This window comes from Sylvia atricapilla, chromosome Z, assembly GCF_009819655.1.
Source record: "Sylvia atricapilla isolate bSylAtr1 chromosome Z, bSylAtr1.pri, whole genome shotgun sequence".
NCBI lineage: Eukaryota > Metazoa > Chordata > Aves > Passeriformes > Sylviidae > Sylvia > Sylvia atricapilla.
In genome coordinates this window covers 43,206,755-43,224,396 of record NC_089174.1, presented here as the reverse complement: position 1 = coordinate 43,224,396, position 17,642 = coordinate 43,206,755, and the positions used below count along the sequence as shown (strand labels likewise).

Genomic DNA, 17,642 nt, shown 5'->3' with positions numbered 1-17,642 from the left:
GTCCCACTTTTCTTTAAATCTAGAAGACTGCAACTTCTAGATACTTTTGATAATGGGTTCTCTTTCCTTTTGTTTTCCTCCTTGTGAATCCTGAAGTGTACCAGATTGACTTTATAAGGATAACCAGTTACTGTAAATTTTTGTCAAAATTTGTACCTTGAAACTGAAAAACTTCAGAAACTGTTGGTTTTTTGTTTTTTTGGTTTTTTGGTTTTTTGGTTTTTTGGTTTTTTGTTTTTTTCATTTAGTAGACAAGTGAAAAGAAAGAGAAGTGGGTAATAGTATTGTTTTGTCAGCTATAGTGTTATGAAAGGGGTAATTGTATGTAACATAAACATATATGAATAATACAGTAGGCTGATATGTTTTTACAAGTCACTCAGTATACTGAAGTGCATTTTGTGGAAGTGCTCTTCTGTGGTAAATCAAAACCACAGTGTTAGCCACTGAAGCCCCCCTGTGACGTACAAGAAGTCAAAAGTGCCTGTAAGAGAAATGACTGTCAGTCTATAGATGGTTACAGCAGGACAGGCCACTAGCTAAGAGGCCAGGAAACTGCTAATCCAGTAATCCAGTATCTTCTGAACCTGAACAAGAGAAACTAAATTCCACACTGAGCTTTAGAGCAGTTTCTTATCTCTGTAATGTCTGACAGAGGAGTATCAATGGGTCTATATGGAAATCTGTCCACAGTCATCACTTTGACCAGTGCTGTATCCGTGCAGTCATACGTTCAGTTGTCAGTGTGTGCTCTGCTGTTTCTAACGTAGCAGAGATGACTTCTGGAATGAAAATAATCATTGTCTAAATCATCTTCCAGTCAGTGCTGCCAAGCACCAATTTGCTGGCGTAAGTTTTATAAGTGTAATATACAGTGTTTTGGTGAATTTTTCTAATTTTTCCAAATTGCAGTATCGCTGTCTTCTGCCCCAGCTTGAAATTGAAAACCTTGTTTTATCTTCCTTCTTTATGTTGAAAATTTATTTTATTTTTATGAGAGTCTCCTTTATTTGATAAAATAGCTAGACTTGAAGCAGCCCACAGTTTTCAGCATTTGATAAGTAAACTTTGAACTTGTTCAGTGTTTGTGCTTTTTCTCTGAGATGATGAGTAGAAGTAGGAAGAAATCACAGTGTAAAGGTATGTTCCTCTGGGGCACTGAATTTTTAAAATTCAGTGAATCAAAAAGCTTACTATTTAGCTACTGGCACAGTTCTGAGTGATTTTAATGCTACTTTCCAAGCTGCTTAGAAATTGAAGGCATTTCAGGACCAAATGAGGAGGATCTCAAGTGCTTAATGAAGAGGTGAGAAGGTGTCTAAGACTCGGAGACAAGTGCAATATAACAGGTTTGGGGTTTTTTTAATATGATTTTCAGATTCCTTAAAGGCCCAAAATATTTTCTTAGAGAAATTTTGTAGATTATGTATTCCCTTTTCCCTCCCTGGAAAGAAGGAACTTCCCAGGAAGTTTCTTCCTGGAGCAGCCAAAGTTCATTGTTGATTAAGGTGGTAGATGAGGTAAAAAAATTGTTTGCCTTTGCTATTTAGACCATCTCTAAACTTGATCACTTAGCAGCTCTCTGTGTAGGTCAAGTTGAGAGTCAGAATAGTGTCAGGGGTAGTGTCAAAACTTGCCAAGGGGGGAGTAGGAAAAGGTGCTTGCTGTCTGGGTTAACACTAGTGGTGTTACTTCTGCATTTTTGTTTTGTGGGATTTTTTCCCTCCTCTGTTTTGTCCTGGTTGTTAACGGATTTATCTTGTCTGAAGTAAAATTTTTTTTTTAATAGTTAGGAATTGAATTGGAGAAAGAAGAAAATCCAGCTGCTTTAAAGGATTTGCAGTGTCAAACGTAGCCATGACTCTTAAAAACTAATATAAAGATGTTCTAAGAAAGAAAAAGTATGTGAGTACAGAAGCTAGGTTTTGATGTTGCTTTGTGGACACGCAAGTGAGCTTATATAGTATTATTAACTGTAGAAAGAGCATTTCAGGAGTGTTTTGGATTTCAAAATCATCAACTAAATAGAGCAAACAGTGTTTGCAAAATCATATGTAGGGGAAAAAGCTTTCATAATTCAGGTTATTCATGCATGCAGGTTTTGTGATTTTTTTGCCCCTTCCCTAATCTTCATGTATCCATGGCAACACAACTTGTTCACATTTTACAGTGAAAGCAGTTAAAAAGTGAAGGTTGTAATAATACAGGATTAGCAGACCTGCAAGTATTATGTAAGGTGTACTGAATCTATGAGCATGAAAAAATATAGATGTAAAGGATTAACAGGGAATGACAGCTGCTGTTTATAATACTACACAAATAACTGTAAGAATTATCCCACTGTCCAGCTAATTGCACCATTTAAAATCCAGGCTGACCTCTATGCAAGATAAACCAGAAATAGAACAAGCCTGTAAATGCTAGTTGCTAGTTTATTTCACTCTGGGAAGCTCTTAAGCTGGCTTTTATTTCTCCTGTAGAGGCCTGACGCAATTGCATGAATTTGCAGGCACATTTTAATGTTTCCCTTTTGATAATCTCTGCACATAATCCTCTTTTAAAGATACACGTGAAAATAGGTGATTATACTATAGTTACACTAAATAATGAGTTTGGAAATGAAAGCCAGTTCCAGTGCTGCAAAATTGTGAAGGTAAAACTTTTATTCCCTTTGTAGCCTGGTCCTGTTGAAAACTTTCAGATGTGAAGGGAAAATAAGAAGGCCACTTCCCTCTGCTTTGTATTCTCTTGACTCATTTGAAATACAAATGGAATAAACTCAAAAGTATTCTCATTGAGCTACACATCTCAAGATCACATACTCTAGGATCACACTTCTGGGTTACATGTGAAGCTCTGAAATGTCATCAGTATTTTCATGAATTTTTTCTGATTAAACTTCTAGGAAAAGGAAATAGATAAAAGAAAACAGTATGGAAATTTGCTGTAAAGATTATTAACAACCTACTATTACTATTAGATTATTAATAAATAGTGCAGAAAGAACTCATGTGCCATTGAGCAGATAACTGATTAAAGCATTTGCAGCTCTAAATTTCAGTAATATAAGAGAATGCTGATTGACCAGAAACCAAGTCAATAGGGGAAAATAGACAAGCCTCTTACTTTTTATTTTTTGGGTGGATGGAAGGTGTAGCATGTGTTTCAAATTGATATACGTATCTGTATGGACTCTTAAAATACGGCATTCGGTAAAGGTTTTCTTGAAATTTTAAAAAATTCTGAGGAGAGAGAAGTTTGGGTAGGTGAGTCAAGTTGTGTACTCTGTTGGCTGTGCTGTGTATGGTAAAGTTTTTGCTTCTCAGTCGGGAGAAGCTGTGTACAGGCAATCCTGAAGCAGAGCATGGTCAAGACATTTTCTTGCATAAAGTATTTACATATTTAAAGTATGTGGGAAGATGTGCAAGAAAAAGATGGAAGCACTCCTTTGCCGTGATAATTCTACCTTTACATCACACTTCTTAAAATTGTTTTGTTGTTAACTGATGGTCAGAAGTTAGATTTTTATGTTCCTTTTGAGTCATCTCCCAATTTCATTCTTGTTCTTTGTCTGATTGTGATATTAGACACAGAACAATCCCTTAAATTTTGTCTTTATCTTTTCCACTATACATACCACAGACCATGCAATTGCAAGGTGCTTTCTATTGCACTGAGTCATATGAAATACATCTGCGTGTGTGCCTGTGGCTCTTGCCCTTGGTGGCTCGTTCATATTTCCCCATAACATGTACCCCAATGTAGCCCACAGAGTTAAATCCACACATGCAGTCTGGTACACCCAGACTGTGTATCTCCAGTACCTAATGCTATTCCAGATAATGTCTTCTTGTCTGGACATTTCTGCTAAGGGTTCTCAGGGGCAGGATGTTTTGGAAGAGATGGGAAAACTTGTTCAAGAAAATACAGATTATATTATTAGCCATGGCCTGCCTTATGGAAAGTCACAGAAAGCAGTGACACCACAGTGGCCTCTAGTGGGTTGTGTGGTCACTTGTATTCCTTTTACTCTAGGTCTTGGACAGGCCTGTTGAGCTGGTTTTTCAAGAAGTTATGTTAGGCCAGAAAGGGGTGGTGGCTGTTAGGGACATGTTGTTGTACACCCTTGTGGGCTGCATGCAGCATTGGACCTGCCTTTTGGAAAGTGCTGACTTAGCAGGTGGAAATTACTTGTGTGTGTGTGTATGTGTCCAAAGTGTGTTTGTGAACATCGTTGTGAATATAAAATAGTGAGAAGAGTTCAGTACTTGGCAAATACGGAATATCCCTATTAGTCATTTGGAAAAGCTGATGAAATGCGGTATTCAAAGCATGTATAAACATTACAGAGCAGGGAGGGATTGAGAGGTTTTGTTTAAATGATAATCAGCTTAGGAAACAGGGTCCTAAATTGAAGACGAGTTGGTAATACCATTATATATGGTAATGAAAAAGACAAGATTTCATTTTTCAGGGGACAGCTCTGAGGCTAGAGACTTTCTAATTGTTGTTGCATGGAGTGTGGGCTCGATGTAATGCTTCTTTGTGGAGTAGTTTGTCATTGTAAAGATGTAGAAGAAAATGGAAGAAATCTGGAAACATGTTGTCAAAGTCTCAGGAGGACTGCTGAGGAGAGACAGATTAATCTAAATTATGCTGCTAAATCTCAGTTAAGGAAATGGGGAAAGTGAGAGAAATGCAAGTGTATGTTTTGAATGATGTGAATGTCAAACAGATTTTTCACTTGTATGCCGTAATATAAAAAGACAGGATTGAGAAATGAAGGCTCTGTGCAGTGTATCCCAAAGGACCAGTGCAAAAGCATGGACTTCTAGAAGGAATAAAGGAGTACTGTCTTTGTAGAGAGTTACCAGGCTAGACAGAAGATTCCAGGGAATAAATCTTGTCCTGATTTTAGTTAGGATAGGGCCTTTTTAATTGTAACTTTCATGAAATGCATCATTGGAGCGCTTAGAATCTTGTGTGTTTTGGACAGAAACTATCAGTGCTTCTCTGTAATGATGCCTATTGAATTAGTTAATGTGTATTTCTCATTTGCAAGACTGTTCCTGTTTTTGTCTTAAAACTTTTAGTAAGAATATTACCTTACTACATTTGCTTGAGCTGTGAGGGAGGAGGTTGCTCTAAGAAAATTTATTTACCGGCTTTTTTCTTTCTTTTGATTAGTACATCAGTCAATTTTATAGGATTTAATTTGAGGGTTGGTGGTGAGGGTTTGGCTGGGGTTGGTTTTTGTTGTTTTGTTTGTTGCTTCAGTTTTTTTAATGTTCTAGGCCAAAGCCACTATCAACTATTCCTGCACTGAAGTAGTATGCAAGAAATCATAATACTCATTTCAGGAATGCACTTTACTGAATTACTTCTTAAGGTTGAAAATTACAGACAACTCCAGAACAGAATATTTATCATCTTTGCTTTGCACTAGTAGTTGAAATAGATATGTCCTGGAGTTGAGTGAAATAAATAAATTAAATAATGTCCAGGTATTGGAAATATGAAAAAGCCACTCACTAGCATAGAAAAACTGAAGACAGGTCTTGCATGGAGTATTGGTATCTACTATCATTCCAATGCCACTGCAGTAAAATCTGTAGTGGGATGTTCTGTAGGCTTATCACAGACAAAGAATATGCATTGTCAAAAGACAAAGAGATGATGTAAGATTTCTCTTATAGCACTCTAAATATTACAAATTATGAAGATTTTTTCTTATTCTTGTTTCTGAATATGTCAGATATAAAAATGAGGTTAAAAACTTTGAAATTAATTCAGAATAAAGCTCTCAAAAGTAAAAATCAGTATTTCTTTGAAACTTTTAATATAAAAGTGAATCTTCGCATTTTCTAATCCAGTGTAATCTTATTGCAGTTGATGAGTAAAGAGTCTCCAGTCTCTGTTGGAAATGATGCTTACATTGACCTTGATCGGCAGGTATCTAAGACTAGATGTTTCTTTTCCTTCAAATTATAGAATGTCAGCGGCCATATTAAGACCATTAAATCATTAAGATCATTCAATCATTAAAGGGTGTTGTCAAAAAGTAAAATAAGAAGTGAAAAACTGTATTTCAGTATTTGAAGTCCTTTAGCTTTATGAATTGAGTTTGCTCCTATTGTGTATTTAAAGGTTATAGAAAAGTTAGTTTGAAAAAACAGATTAGTAATAAAGCAAAACTGCAGATTGGTACAAATCTTAAGGCATGGAGAAAGAAGGGAGTATACTATTTGAATAAGTGTTTTTATCTGAGTTCCTACTTCCAGTTTAAAAAAAAAAACAACAAACTGCTTCTGTCTGAATCCTGAAATGCTGCAGAATAGAAGAGAAGTTTTCAAATACAATCCTTCTTGGTTTGATACATTTAAAAATATACAAACCAAAATTTTTTTTTCTAGCTTATCCTCATCCTAACACTGTCCTACTTCCTCAGTTTTTTTCCTAATTCAGAAGAAGAATAGTACAGTGGTGTTCATTGTATCCATCCATTAGGCTTTCTCTGCAGAAATAGGTAAATTCTTGCAGATGAAATTAATTCTTTGTATGTAAAGAGATCCATAAGAAAGAAACTTGCAAATGATGGTGCTGTTTGAGAAAGCCCATTTAAACTTCATCATATATAATACTACATATATATATCTGTATCTATATACATAACATACATGTACCTATTTTATCAGACCAGTTTATTTGTAGCTGTTTTCTGTGTCATCTTAACTGCATTCATTTGCAAACCATGAAATACATATCTTTAAACATTAAACCTTTGAAGAGAAGTATTGAAATACTTCCAGTGCTTGTAAGGTTCAGTGCCCTTTTTTAGAAGGGTAGGCCTCTCTGTCACGTATTAGTTTTATTCCTGTTGTGCACTAGAGGTAGCTTCCAGTGACTAGACAGATTTTACCCTAATTGTCCATTCCTTGTATTCCACCTTCCAGTCCTTTCTGTATTTCAAATGTAGATTGAAAATTGAAATTAGGCACTCTTTGTGTCTGTAAAGAAAAGTGGTATTGACAGCTTTTTTCATTGTAGAGATTTGGTGAGTTCTTTAGACCCAATTTCTCCTGGAGTTTTGGACTGAATTTATAAAGTAGATGTGATAATTCTAATGTAAGAGCAAATACTACTTTTAGGTACATTTACTTTTTACTGATACACAAACTTAACAGTATTCACACCTGCTGCTTTTTTTCTTTATATAAGCAGAATTACTCAGTTTTTTAAAAATGTAATATATTACTTAAATGTAAAAATAATTTTACAGACATATAGTTCAGAATATTTTTAAATTGGTCACAGAAAGTAAGGAAAATGTAAACATTTCTTGTTTATGGTAGCTGAAGAAAACTACAGAAGAATTAAATGAAGCACTTGCAACAAAAGAAGAAATTGCCCAGAGATGTCATGAGTTAGATATGCAGGTAAGTTTGCTACAGAGTCTGTATCAATTCTGACATCCTGGAGAAAAGATGTGTTAACTTTCAGGTGGCTGGAAATAAGTACTAGAGTATTGAAACATAATTTTTAGGAGGATGAAAAGGACAGTTGTTTTGTTTTCACTTGTGCTAGCAGAATGAGTGTCATTGTTTTCTTATCTCTTTGCCATGTTACTGGTATTATGATTCGTACTAGCAAAACTTATTTTCATTCAGTTAGCAAGGGTTTGACCTATGTGGTAAAACTTTTGCCATAGAGAACTAATACAAGTTCTGTGGCTGTAACAGTTCCAGTTAACAGTTAAATCCCAGTCAGAAGTTGCTGTAGACCATTAAATGTGCATGGGTTTAGACTAAGTCTTACTGTAAGTAAATCAGTACTCATCTGGAAGACGTGAGGAGTGTGAAGAGGAGCCCTTAAAGGCATTGCTTTCGCAACCCCACTTGGAAATATTAATTCAGGTTTCTTGTAGTTCAGTGACTGTTGGAATTAATAAAGCTGATCTTTGTTAGTCATGGTTAATATATGAACCAATGTTTTGGGTCTTGGGGCGCTTTGGGTTCCTTGCACTACTACCTGTTTTCACAGTGTTAGTGGAAACATGACTTTGGGACTGTGTTCCTGTTTCAGGCCTGCTTGCAGTTGACCTTTACTGTGGAGACTTAGTTTTATTTGCTTATAGGGAAAGTATGCAGATTTTATTATAGTGAAGTTATCTTCTGTCATAAGATGCTTTTTCTTTAAATGCTTGTGTGAAATACCTAAAAGAATAATTATGTTTCCTGAGTTATAATTATGCCCCTAATGTTGCAATCTGTTGATTACATCACATAGCAATTTAATACCTATTAAAAGATACAGTGTGTTCTTGTGAAATGTGATTAGTGAAGCCTGCATGGTTCTGTTTGTGGGCTCTGATGATACTTCATTATGGACATGAAAAGATACTGCTCTCTGTACTTGAGTAGGTTAATTATCCTTCTTCATACTTCTATTACAACAGGTTGCAGCCCTCCAAGAGGAGAAGAGCAGCCTGCTTGCTGAGAACCAGATTTTGATGGAACGTTTGAATCAATCTGATTCTATTGAAGATCCCAACAGTCCTGCGGGTCGTAGACACCTGCAGCTGCAGACACAACTAGAACAACTCCAAGAGGAAACATTCAGGTAGAAAAGCCTACTCTTGGTTAGATTATTTGTTTGTTGCTGGCAATAGAGGTGACTTAGATACTTTTCGTTCTGCTGCAAATGTGGGTTAGTATAATGGATGGTGTATAACCACAGTAGTAGTTTTTAAAGTGATGTATACATTATAATTTCACTCTTTACAAGATCCAGCATTAAAAAAACCACAGTGTCTCAATTCTGAAGTGCTTTATATGTCACCCTACTGTAAGTTACTTTGAATTGTTTGTGTGCAGTCATTTCACCCATGTTTTGCAAAGTCAATGAGAATGAGCAGTAGCGTGCTTTTGTTTATACAAATTATTCTGATTGTATTTTTAAGATTTAGTAATTCCTAGATGAAAGTTTGCTACAGGCTGTACTACTGGTGCCATTATATACATAGCAAAATATGTCCTCTGAATTTAAAAGCAGATTTCAGAGATGATGAGAAGATGGAGATTTTCCATGTATGAGTTCTGCACTTTGTTTACATTTCCCCAGTATGTGAAAATACAGTTCCTCTTTAAACATCCTTCCTGGTCCTCTTGACTGCAAGTTTCAGGCTGTGTAAGCTTATTCTGCTGAAGAAAGCTGGTTCATTTCACCATAACCTTTTCATTCTCTTTGCCGTACTTTACCTCTCCTTAGTGAGTGAAGTATTTCTTTCATTACCCTTCCAGTTTTTCTTTTGCTGTTTTCTTCTCATTGCCTTTTTCTGAATCTTAAAATATATGCCACATTACTTTCTTTTTTTTTTTTTTTCTGTTTTGCCATTTTTCCAATTCCTCTTGCTAAGCCTCCTTTCCTGCTTATTCTGACATATCATCTCCCATCAGTTCCTTGAAGAACATTCAGTGCTCCTCTTTCACAACAACTAGTGCCTGGATTTCTTCTTTTTATATGTCTACCCTGTAAAGGAATAAAATAATGATGACATCCCCTTTTGTCTCTTCAGATTCATCTCCATGCTCTGCAGTGATTCCTTCCTGAGTTTGGTATCAATTACTGTTCAAACAGATTTTGTCTGCATATTCAATATCTGCACTGTCTGTTACTGTAGTTTCAGGTTTTGAAGGTCATTCTAAAAACCATTTTCTTATGTGAGACTCATTCCCAGTCTCCTTTACCTCCTTCCCTGTTCTTCATGTTATGTGGCTTCTAATGGCAATTTGTATGTGTTACTTCCAGCTCTACCTGATCAAGCAGGCCTTACATACAGCTTAGCTGGTGGCTAGCGCAGCACACCACTTTTCGTCCTAGTCTTGCCTCATTGTCCTTTGACTGTTCTGGTCTGTCATGATCCAAATATTCATTGTTTCTGTTTTGGATGACTTAAAGGTTTTTCTCTCGTTTCCATTCTTGTAGATTGTTTTTGGACTCCTCGATTTTTTTTTCCCCTTGTGCCCTTATTTCCTATCCTGGATTGTTTTTGTTTTAATTTCAAAGCAAAATTACGGTAGAACTTTCTGTTGCAGGTTGTGTCCTCTTCCATTCACTCAAAATACTTTGAAAAAGTTTCTATTGCTCCTTTTGTTCGCTTTGCTTATGCATAGGGTGTGCAAGCAGTTCAGCAACTTTGGTCAGGGTTCTTTACTTGCTAACTAGATAGCCCTGGTTCTCCAGATATGCTGGGCATGCACAGGCTCTTTATGAGTAAGTAAATAAAGCCAAATGCAATAAGAGGTCTATGGCATTTATAACATCTAACAATCAGGTCAATATTGTTGGAGGTGGCTGAGTTGGGACAGCTGAACAGAATCTTAGAATAAAGATGCTGTGTACAAACTCTGGTTGTCCGAAGATAAAGTAGATGAAAATTTCTCCTTAAGCTTCCCTTGTGAAAAACTACTGTTACAGAAGGAAACCTCAGGTATTTTCTGCATGAAAACATACATTACCTTGTGAATTTTTGAACAGAAATACTGATATTAAATTGAGAGCATTGATAAAGTCAATCTACTTTTACTTTTTAAATTAAGTATATTGGGTTGTTGTTTTCCTTCACTGCAGCAGGAGACCATTTCATGTGTTCTTAAGAGGGGATGATAATGAGGAGAGTAGGCTGTGGCTCAGGATGAGAAATTATTTCCTGGGTTTTTTTTCATTCCTGCAGATTAGAAGCTGCCAAAGATGACTATCGAATACGCTGTGAAGAACTAGAAAAGGAAATCGCAGAATTGAGACAACAAACAGAAGAGCTTACTACGCTGGCAGAGGAGGCTCAGTCTTTGAAGGATGAGATAGATGTACTCAGGTAAATTTTGTTCCATTAACTCTTAAATACTACCTTTTAATCTATATAATTTGTGTACTTAATCTACATTATCTTTTCTTTAAATAATTTAATATTAAACACTCTCAATGCCAAGGTTCTTTGGATCCTGCAGTTTAGGTACAGACACCAGCACACAATTCTGCTTGAGTAAAATAGTTCCTTATTTTGTATGTAATCAATAATTATTAATAAAGTTAGTAATTCTGTGCCAATTTATGGTTATAACAGGGCGCTCACTGGTCTCTTTGAGTATGCAGTATTCACCTTCAGCATGTCTCAGGCACCTATTCTCATCAGAAAATTAGGCTGTTTCCTTTCCCAAGTTTGCATTGTTCAGACTATGGGTGCTGCTTTTGGTTTATAGTGTAATATTAATATGAACAATATCTGTTGCAGCGCTCATTCCCACTGGATTTTAGCAACAAAAGTTGTCATGATTTGATGATACTAGAGGTTTGTAAGGTGGGAGATCCACTTTTACTATGGAGCATACTTGTTCAATATTGGCATCTACTGCCATGGGTTATTCAGAACAGTTACTCATTCTATCCAGCAAGGCTTATTTAATACCGCTGTTCCTGATTCACTAGCAGCCTTCTACCAAAGCTATCTGTCTTTATTTTTTCTGTCATTAATTCAAGGAATGAACCTATCAGGCTGCATAAACTGTGGGTGCATGGGTTCAAAGAGCAATTCCTTGTCCCAGGAGAGGGGCCCTGCAGCTCACTGAGGGTTAAACAGGGCTGCAGTGTCCCATAAACCAACCCATTAATACAGTGGGAGATTCCCTGGATTTCATAGAATATTGAGTCTGTAAATTGGTTGATTCTAAAATGAAACTCAGAACAGTAATAGTAGCAGAGGTCGTTGCGGGAGGTGAGGTTTTGACAGTGCAGCAGGTGGATTGATAAAACTCTTTAAAGCTGTAGCTTTTTTTTTTTTTTTTTTAAGAAGTAATCAAGTTCCAGAAGTGGTAGGGTGTTTTGGTGCTTCTATGTCACCAAGTACAATTTGTCTAGCAGAGAGATCTTCATGATTTTATTGCTGGTTATCATTAAAATGAATATCAGAAACTTTTCTTCTTTACCCTTGAAAAATTTAGGACAGAAGGTAATTCAGAATTGAAAGGAAATGGGTGGGAGTGAGGTTGTTTTAGCTATTATTTTAAGATAGGAAGCAGATAAGAAATTTGTGTTGGGAAGAGGGATAAGGTCTAAAAGAACCTTCAGCTGCAGCTCTTAGAGTTGACAAATAGTTATGGGAAGAAAACAGAAAATTTAAAAGTGAAAACATTGGTAATATGAGGATATGATTGCTTTATTGTTCTCCATGATGTCTCAAAATGTCTTCTGCATTAAGAAAAAACAGTAAGGAAGCATTTTGAATTCTGTTAGTTTTGTTAGTTCTCAGAGTTCAAATTTGATACAAATCTGTCCCTTCAGGCATTCTTCCGATAAAGTAGCCAAGTTAGAAAGCCAGGTAGAATCATACAAAAAGAAGTTGGAGGACCTGGGTGATTTGCGGCGGCAAGTGAAGCTTTTAGAAGAGAAGAATACAATGTACATGCAAAATACCGTGAGCCTGGAGGAAGAACTAAGGAAGGCCAACGCAGCACGCAGTCAGCTGGAAACATACAAGAGACAGGTGAGGACAGTCATCATTAGTGCAATAGTACTCTGTATTGTTCAGCATTCTGTGTTCATAACATGGCTAATACCTCAAAGAAAAAAATACGTATGAAAAAAACAGCTCCTGTTTAGAAGACTTCCATGTTTTGTAGGTGCTTGCTGCCTTTGTCCACCTTTCCTGCAATTCTTGTCATTACTACAAGTTTGATATTTTGTCAAGAAGAAATTTTTTGCATTTAAAAACTCAACAGATGTTACATGTGGAGTTTTTTCTAAAATGATTCCAAATTCATATTCAGTAGTAGGGCTTGAATTAGAAGCTGTCCTTTCAGAAAAAGTATCCACTTCTCACTTACGATTTACCAGCAGAGAGGAACACACCACAGCTGAGGTAAGTTGGTTCTGTGGTTTAATAACCCCCTTTTTTAAGGTTCTGATTTGTCTTACGTATCTGAATTTTTCCACTTAAGAATAGAGAAGGACACGGGTCATCCTTGTTGTTTATATGCACCTAATGGAATACAAAATGTGTCACCAGCACACTCTGAGGAGTGAAAGGCACCTGTTTATCCTTCTGCTTATCCAGGTGCCATGTGATGCTGTTTCTGTGAAGGTGGAAGATGTGATTAATTTTGTTTCTGCCTCTATGCTACAGGGGCACAATATCATTCTGGTATTCTTGTTACGGGGCTAGACAGAACATGCTTTATGAAACCAGTAGTGTATTTCTGCCTGATCAAATGATCACAGGACAGGGGTCCCTGTATGCCAGGTTATTGTAGAATAAAGTATAGAAACAAGCACTAACAATATTGAAAGCCCAGGAGCAATGTGTTTCCCTAAGAGTTGTTAGATTTTTTTTTTCCCTGCACTTGGCCATCTCAGCGTTTAAAACAACTAGTTTCAGCCTGTGTGGGCTAATTTTAAATACGGCCCAAATGATATTACCAGGAAAAAAGAACTTGGATAAGAAAAATTATCCAAGAGGGCAAAGAAAAAAGTAAATGTAGAAAGGAATGGCCTTCCACATGAGTAATATTAAGTTTACTGGCAACACAATATTTCAATCCATTAAACAGCTGAGCATGTGATATTGTTGTGTGACCTCAACATCTGCATTTGATTCTTCTTATTTCACCAACCAAAAGGATTTTAGGAGGGCTAACCTCAGCATTTTTGCTGCTAAAGTACTTCTTTTCTGTATTATTCCTTGTATTTTATGGGTAGAATTTCCTGTATGAGAACCTGTTGTTTGGTGCGAAACTGTTGGCTGGGACTAGAATAAGCCTCAGTTGTCCTGTGGCAGATGTGTTTTCTTCACCTAACTGTGGTGTCTCAAAATGAACACTGTGTTTGTCTTCAGTGTCTGTAAGACTGGGCTCCTTTTGAGACTTGCCTTATAAGGCACGAAATTCTTTTTCTAGGAATCCTAAATTGTGCTATCAGAAGTAAGCTAGATAAAAAGCTTATGATGTTACGTCACTGCTGAGTACTACTGTGCTCCTGTAATGGAATATGTCTTGTCTGGTGTTTGAAGGATCCAACCCCACTCATGAGGATGCCATTACAGAGTTATTTCATTGGCTTAGAATCCTTGTGCTATGCAGATGAAAGTGGTTGATTCAAATTCCTGTAGTAATCTGCAAGGAAATTGCATCTTCACTGACACAGCAGTCTCTGTGAGGTGAGGTTGAGTGGTGGTGGTTTGTGTAGCACAAGCCTTTTCTAAGAAACTTTATTTCGACATGAAGAATTGAAATGTGAAGACTGCGGGATAATTTTTGTAATTCTAATTCAGCCCCTTTGTGCATGTGCATTCTGCTACATAGTTAACAGTATGTTTTGCTTTTCTTTGTTGCAAGATTCCTGCTTTACTCATTCCACACACAGATAATGCTTAGTAAATGTGATGGCAGTTCATTTTTGTTTTAATCTTTGGCATTACCATGAAACTGCATGTTTTTCTATACACTCGCCTAATTCAAGTCCTAATTCAAGACAAATTTATTTCCTGCAGTGTTTTTCTACATACTATTGTTACCTTAGCATGATTGATTACAAACATGAATGCACTTGTTTCTGTTTGAGGTGAAAATACTCATACTTTGCAAGTGGTGGCACTGTGACTGGTGAAGGCCTGCAATTTTTTTTGTTATATCTGCAGTTATAGCCCCACTGATAGATGTCACATCTGAAAAATAAAATATTTACGTATATAACATGTTCATTTATTTAACCTCAGAAAATGCAGGTCTGTGCTGGTTTTGCAGCCTTTAATTTAAGAACAAGAGCATCAAAGTCCTTCTCTAAGACTTAATACCATGCATATTTTAGACCTTGTAATTATTTTACTATAGTTGTTCACATTGAATATAAAAAGCCATTAGAACCACTGGGGAATCTTGATATAGATATAGCTACTGCTTTAATCACTTCCTTTGTAATCTAAAAGCTGTGAAAAAGCCTTCTTACAAATTGCTTCAGAAGAAGCTGTAGGTCTTTAGCTGAGTCTTAATTCAGCTTTTGTATTTGCAGGTCAGTCTTTATTTAGTTTATTTGCTTCCATGTCCTCTGCATTATGAGCTTTACTAGTGTTCTGGGAATGAATCTTTGCTAGTAAAGGCTGAAAGATTTCACTGATTTGCCTTCTGTTGTGTTCAGCTTTCACATTTCTGCTCACTTAATTTTAAGAGCTCTTTACTGATCTGTGCATTTGGCAGTGTTTCTCACTGAAATAAAACTGTTTGGAGTCTGTGGCTGAGTCTTTATGTTAGTGTATTAAAAATCATTAGGACATCTCAGGTTAGGGACTGTTACCTGGCTGCATGAACTAGTAGCTGAATTCTGAGTGAGGCTTATGATATAGTTATCAAAGGTGTAGATAATTACCTTTCTTCAGTCTTTTCTTTTTACTAGGCTTTTCGGAATGCAGAAAGATTTTTCTGCTGTTCCTAAGCTTTTTGATCCCTAGAACTTTTTTTCTATAAACCTTGCTTGAGCTTAAGTTCTTGTTTTAGATGTACTGAAAATTGTTCACTTTTTTCTGTCTTTGCTTGCACTAAGACCTAATATTTGAATGCTTTTTATTTTGCTGAAACACAGAACAACTGATGAAAGCAAGTTTTTAGTATGTCCTATAAGTAATTAATTCACTTGTTTTACAACATGACTTGTGGTGCATTGTAATTGGCTACTTTGTCTTGTGTACTTTGTTTTAATATTTGCAGACACATTATTGATTCTTGTTCTCACAGGCAGTTGAACTACAAAACAGGTTATCTGAAGAATCCAAGAAAGCTGATAAATTAGATTATGAATGCAAACGACTGAAAGAAAAAGTAGACAGCCTCCAAAAAGAAAAAGATGTAAGTGCCAAGGTTGTTATTTTTTTGTTAGTAACAATAGCAACTTTGTATACTTTATAACACAGAGATATGGTATAGTTAGCCATCTTTTTAAATCAGGAAGTCTTTTTTCCTCTAAAATTTTCTAATGTTTGTGTACGAGATACTTTTTAAACCTGAGAATTGTACAGCATGGAATAAAGTGACTGTACAAAAACTCATGCAACCCATTTTTAAGAGGAAAAGCTTTCATGTTTGGCATCTGAAGTTGTTTCCTGACCATTTACCATGAGAAAGTTAATAAATACTCAGGGTAATTATTATGTATTCTGAAAAGCTATTTACAACAGCGTTTCTGTAGTATCATCCTAGAACTAAATTCCTATTGGTTTTTTTTTTTTTTTTCCTAAGGCCTTCTTTGAGGTACCATCAGCATGCTTCTCTTTGTGGAGCTATAACTAGTGTAGCAAGAGGCTTAGTAGCTGTATGTAGTTGTACAGTAGTTGCATTCAGGGCGATCTCACCTTTTATAACAACTCCTTGTTGACCTATCTTGTACTGCCAATGTGGAACACACAGGGTGGATACCAATCTGTCCCCTTCCTCTTGTGTCATTTGCTGCTAGTGATTCTGCGATAAATTGCTCTGTCCTCTCTTGCCAAGACCCATCCTTTAGATTTCTCTTACATACTGTCATTTCTCAACAGTTAGTTTCAGCTTGTTTCTTAGAAATGTATATGCAGATGCCTCAAACTACCTAAAATCAAGGTCAGCAATTGAAGCTAGCAGTTTCTTAGGCATGTTTTAATTATAAGTCCATTGATCCAACTGTCAGAAACTGTTGACTTTTTCCTCAGTAGTAATTTTTCATGTCGAGTTATTTCCAAGATTTCCAAGCCCAGCACTTAAATATCATCTGAACTGAATTTTTTCGGTTTCTTTACATTCATAGGCCATTGATTGCCATTTTTTATTAAATTTACAAGCTCTGGTCGACGCGTGACCTTCACATTACTTCCATCTGCCCTTCAAATCAGACTGTAATGCTCATAATAACTGTATTGGTATTGTGCTTTGGCTTTCTTTCCGGCTTTTTATTTTTAATTTTTTTTCCAATTCTTTTATGTTGAACAATGGTAAAATTGTTTCTGTGGCTTATCCATGGCTCAGTGGACCATTTCATCTTGCACAAAGGATCTGAATTGCAGGCCATTGTTGTGTAGTTTTCTGGTTTACCCCGTGGCAAATAGCTTTTTTTGAGCTGGATGTTGTTTTTAAGTATATTCTTTCGAATGGATATGCACGTGTGAGAAGTAAATTGTAGGTAGAAATCCCTTATCACATAGGTTTAGTGATTCACTGTCACTTCTGTTCTCTGTTGTCAATATGTATTGGTAAAGTAGCCCACCACAGGTCACAAACTAGGTAGTCATGTCTTGTCAGGTATATTTTGGAAATAGTTACTGAAATTGATTTTATTCTTTTCCTTATGTTCTGGCAAAGCATGGTAGTGTTTGATATCTTCGTTAAAGTATCTGGGAATTTTACCTCTGTGGTGTGTTTTAAGTACTAAGATAATTATAAAGCTGCTTGTACCAGTGAAGCCCTAGAGCGTTTTCTAGTCACTAAAATATTCTGGCATTTGGCAATCAACTGTTAGTAAAATGAAATTATATCAGCCAACACAACTCCATACCTACACAGAGGCAAAGTCTGCCCTGCACCATTTAGTAATGTCTGATTTTGGAGCAAACTACAACTTGGATCATTACATAG

The 17,642-nt window shown here is 36.2% G+C and overlaps 1 protein-coding gene across 4 annotated transcripts in view; it reads left to right on the top strand.

Moving 5' to 3' along the window:
- HOOK3 (hook microtubule tethering protein 3) overlaps positions 1-17,642 on the top strand; it is a 563,324-nt gene that overhangs the window by 35,886 nt on the left and 509,796 nt on the right. For all 4 annotated transcript variants that reach the window (XR_010745659.1, XM_066338379.1, XM_066338380.1 and 1 more), the window contains exons 7-12: positions 5,890-5,952; positions 7,353-7,436; positions 8,456-8,619; positions 10,733-10,873; positions 12,337-12,538; positions 15,777-15,887. Coding sequence is in view for 3 of the 4 variants with exons in the window: in XM_066338379.1 (XP_066194476.1) it covers positions 5,890-5,952; positions 7,353-7,436; positions 8,456-8,619; positions 10,733-10,873; positions 12,337-12,538; positions 15,777-15,887 (765 nt within the window). In the remaining variant the exon portion in view is untranslated. The remainder of the gene's footprint in view (positions 1-5,889; positions 5,953-7,352; positions 7,437-8,455; positions 8,620-10,732; positions 10,874-12,336; positions 12,539-15,776; positions 15,888-17,642) is intronic.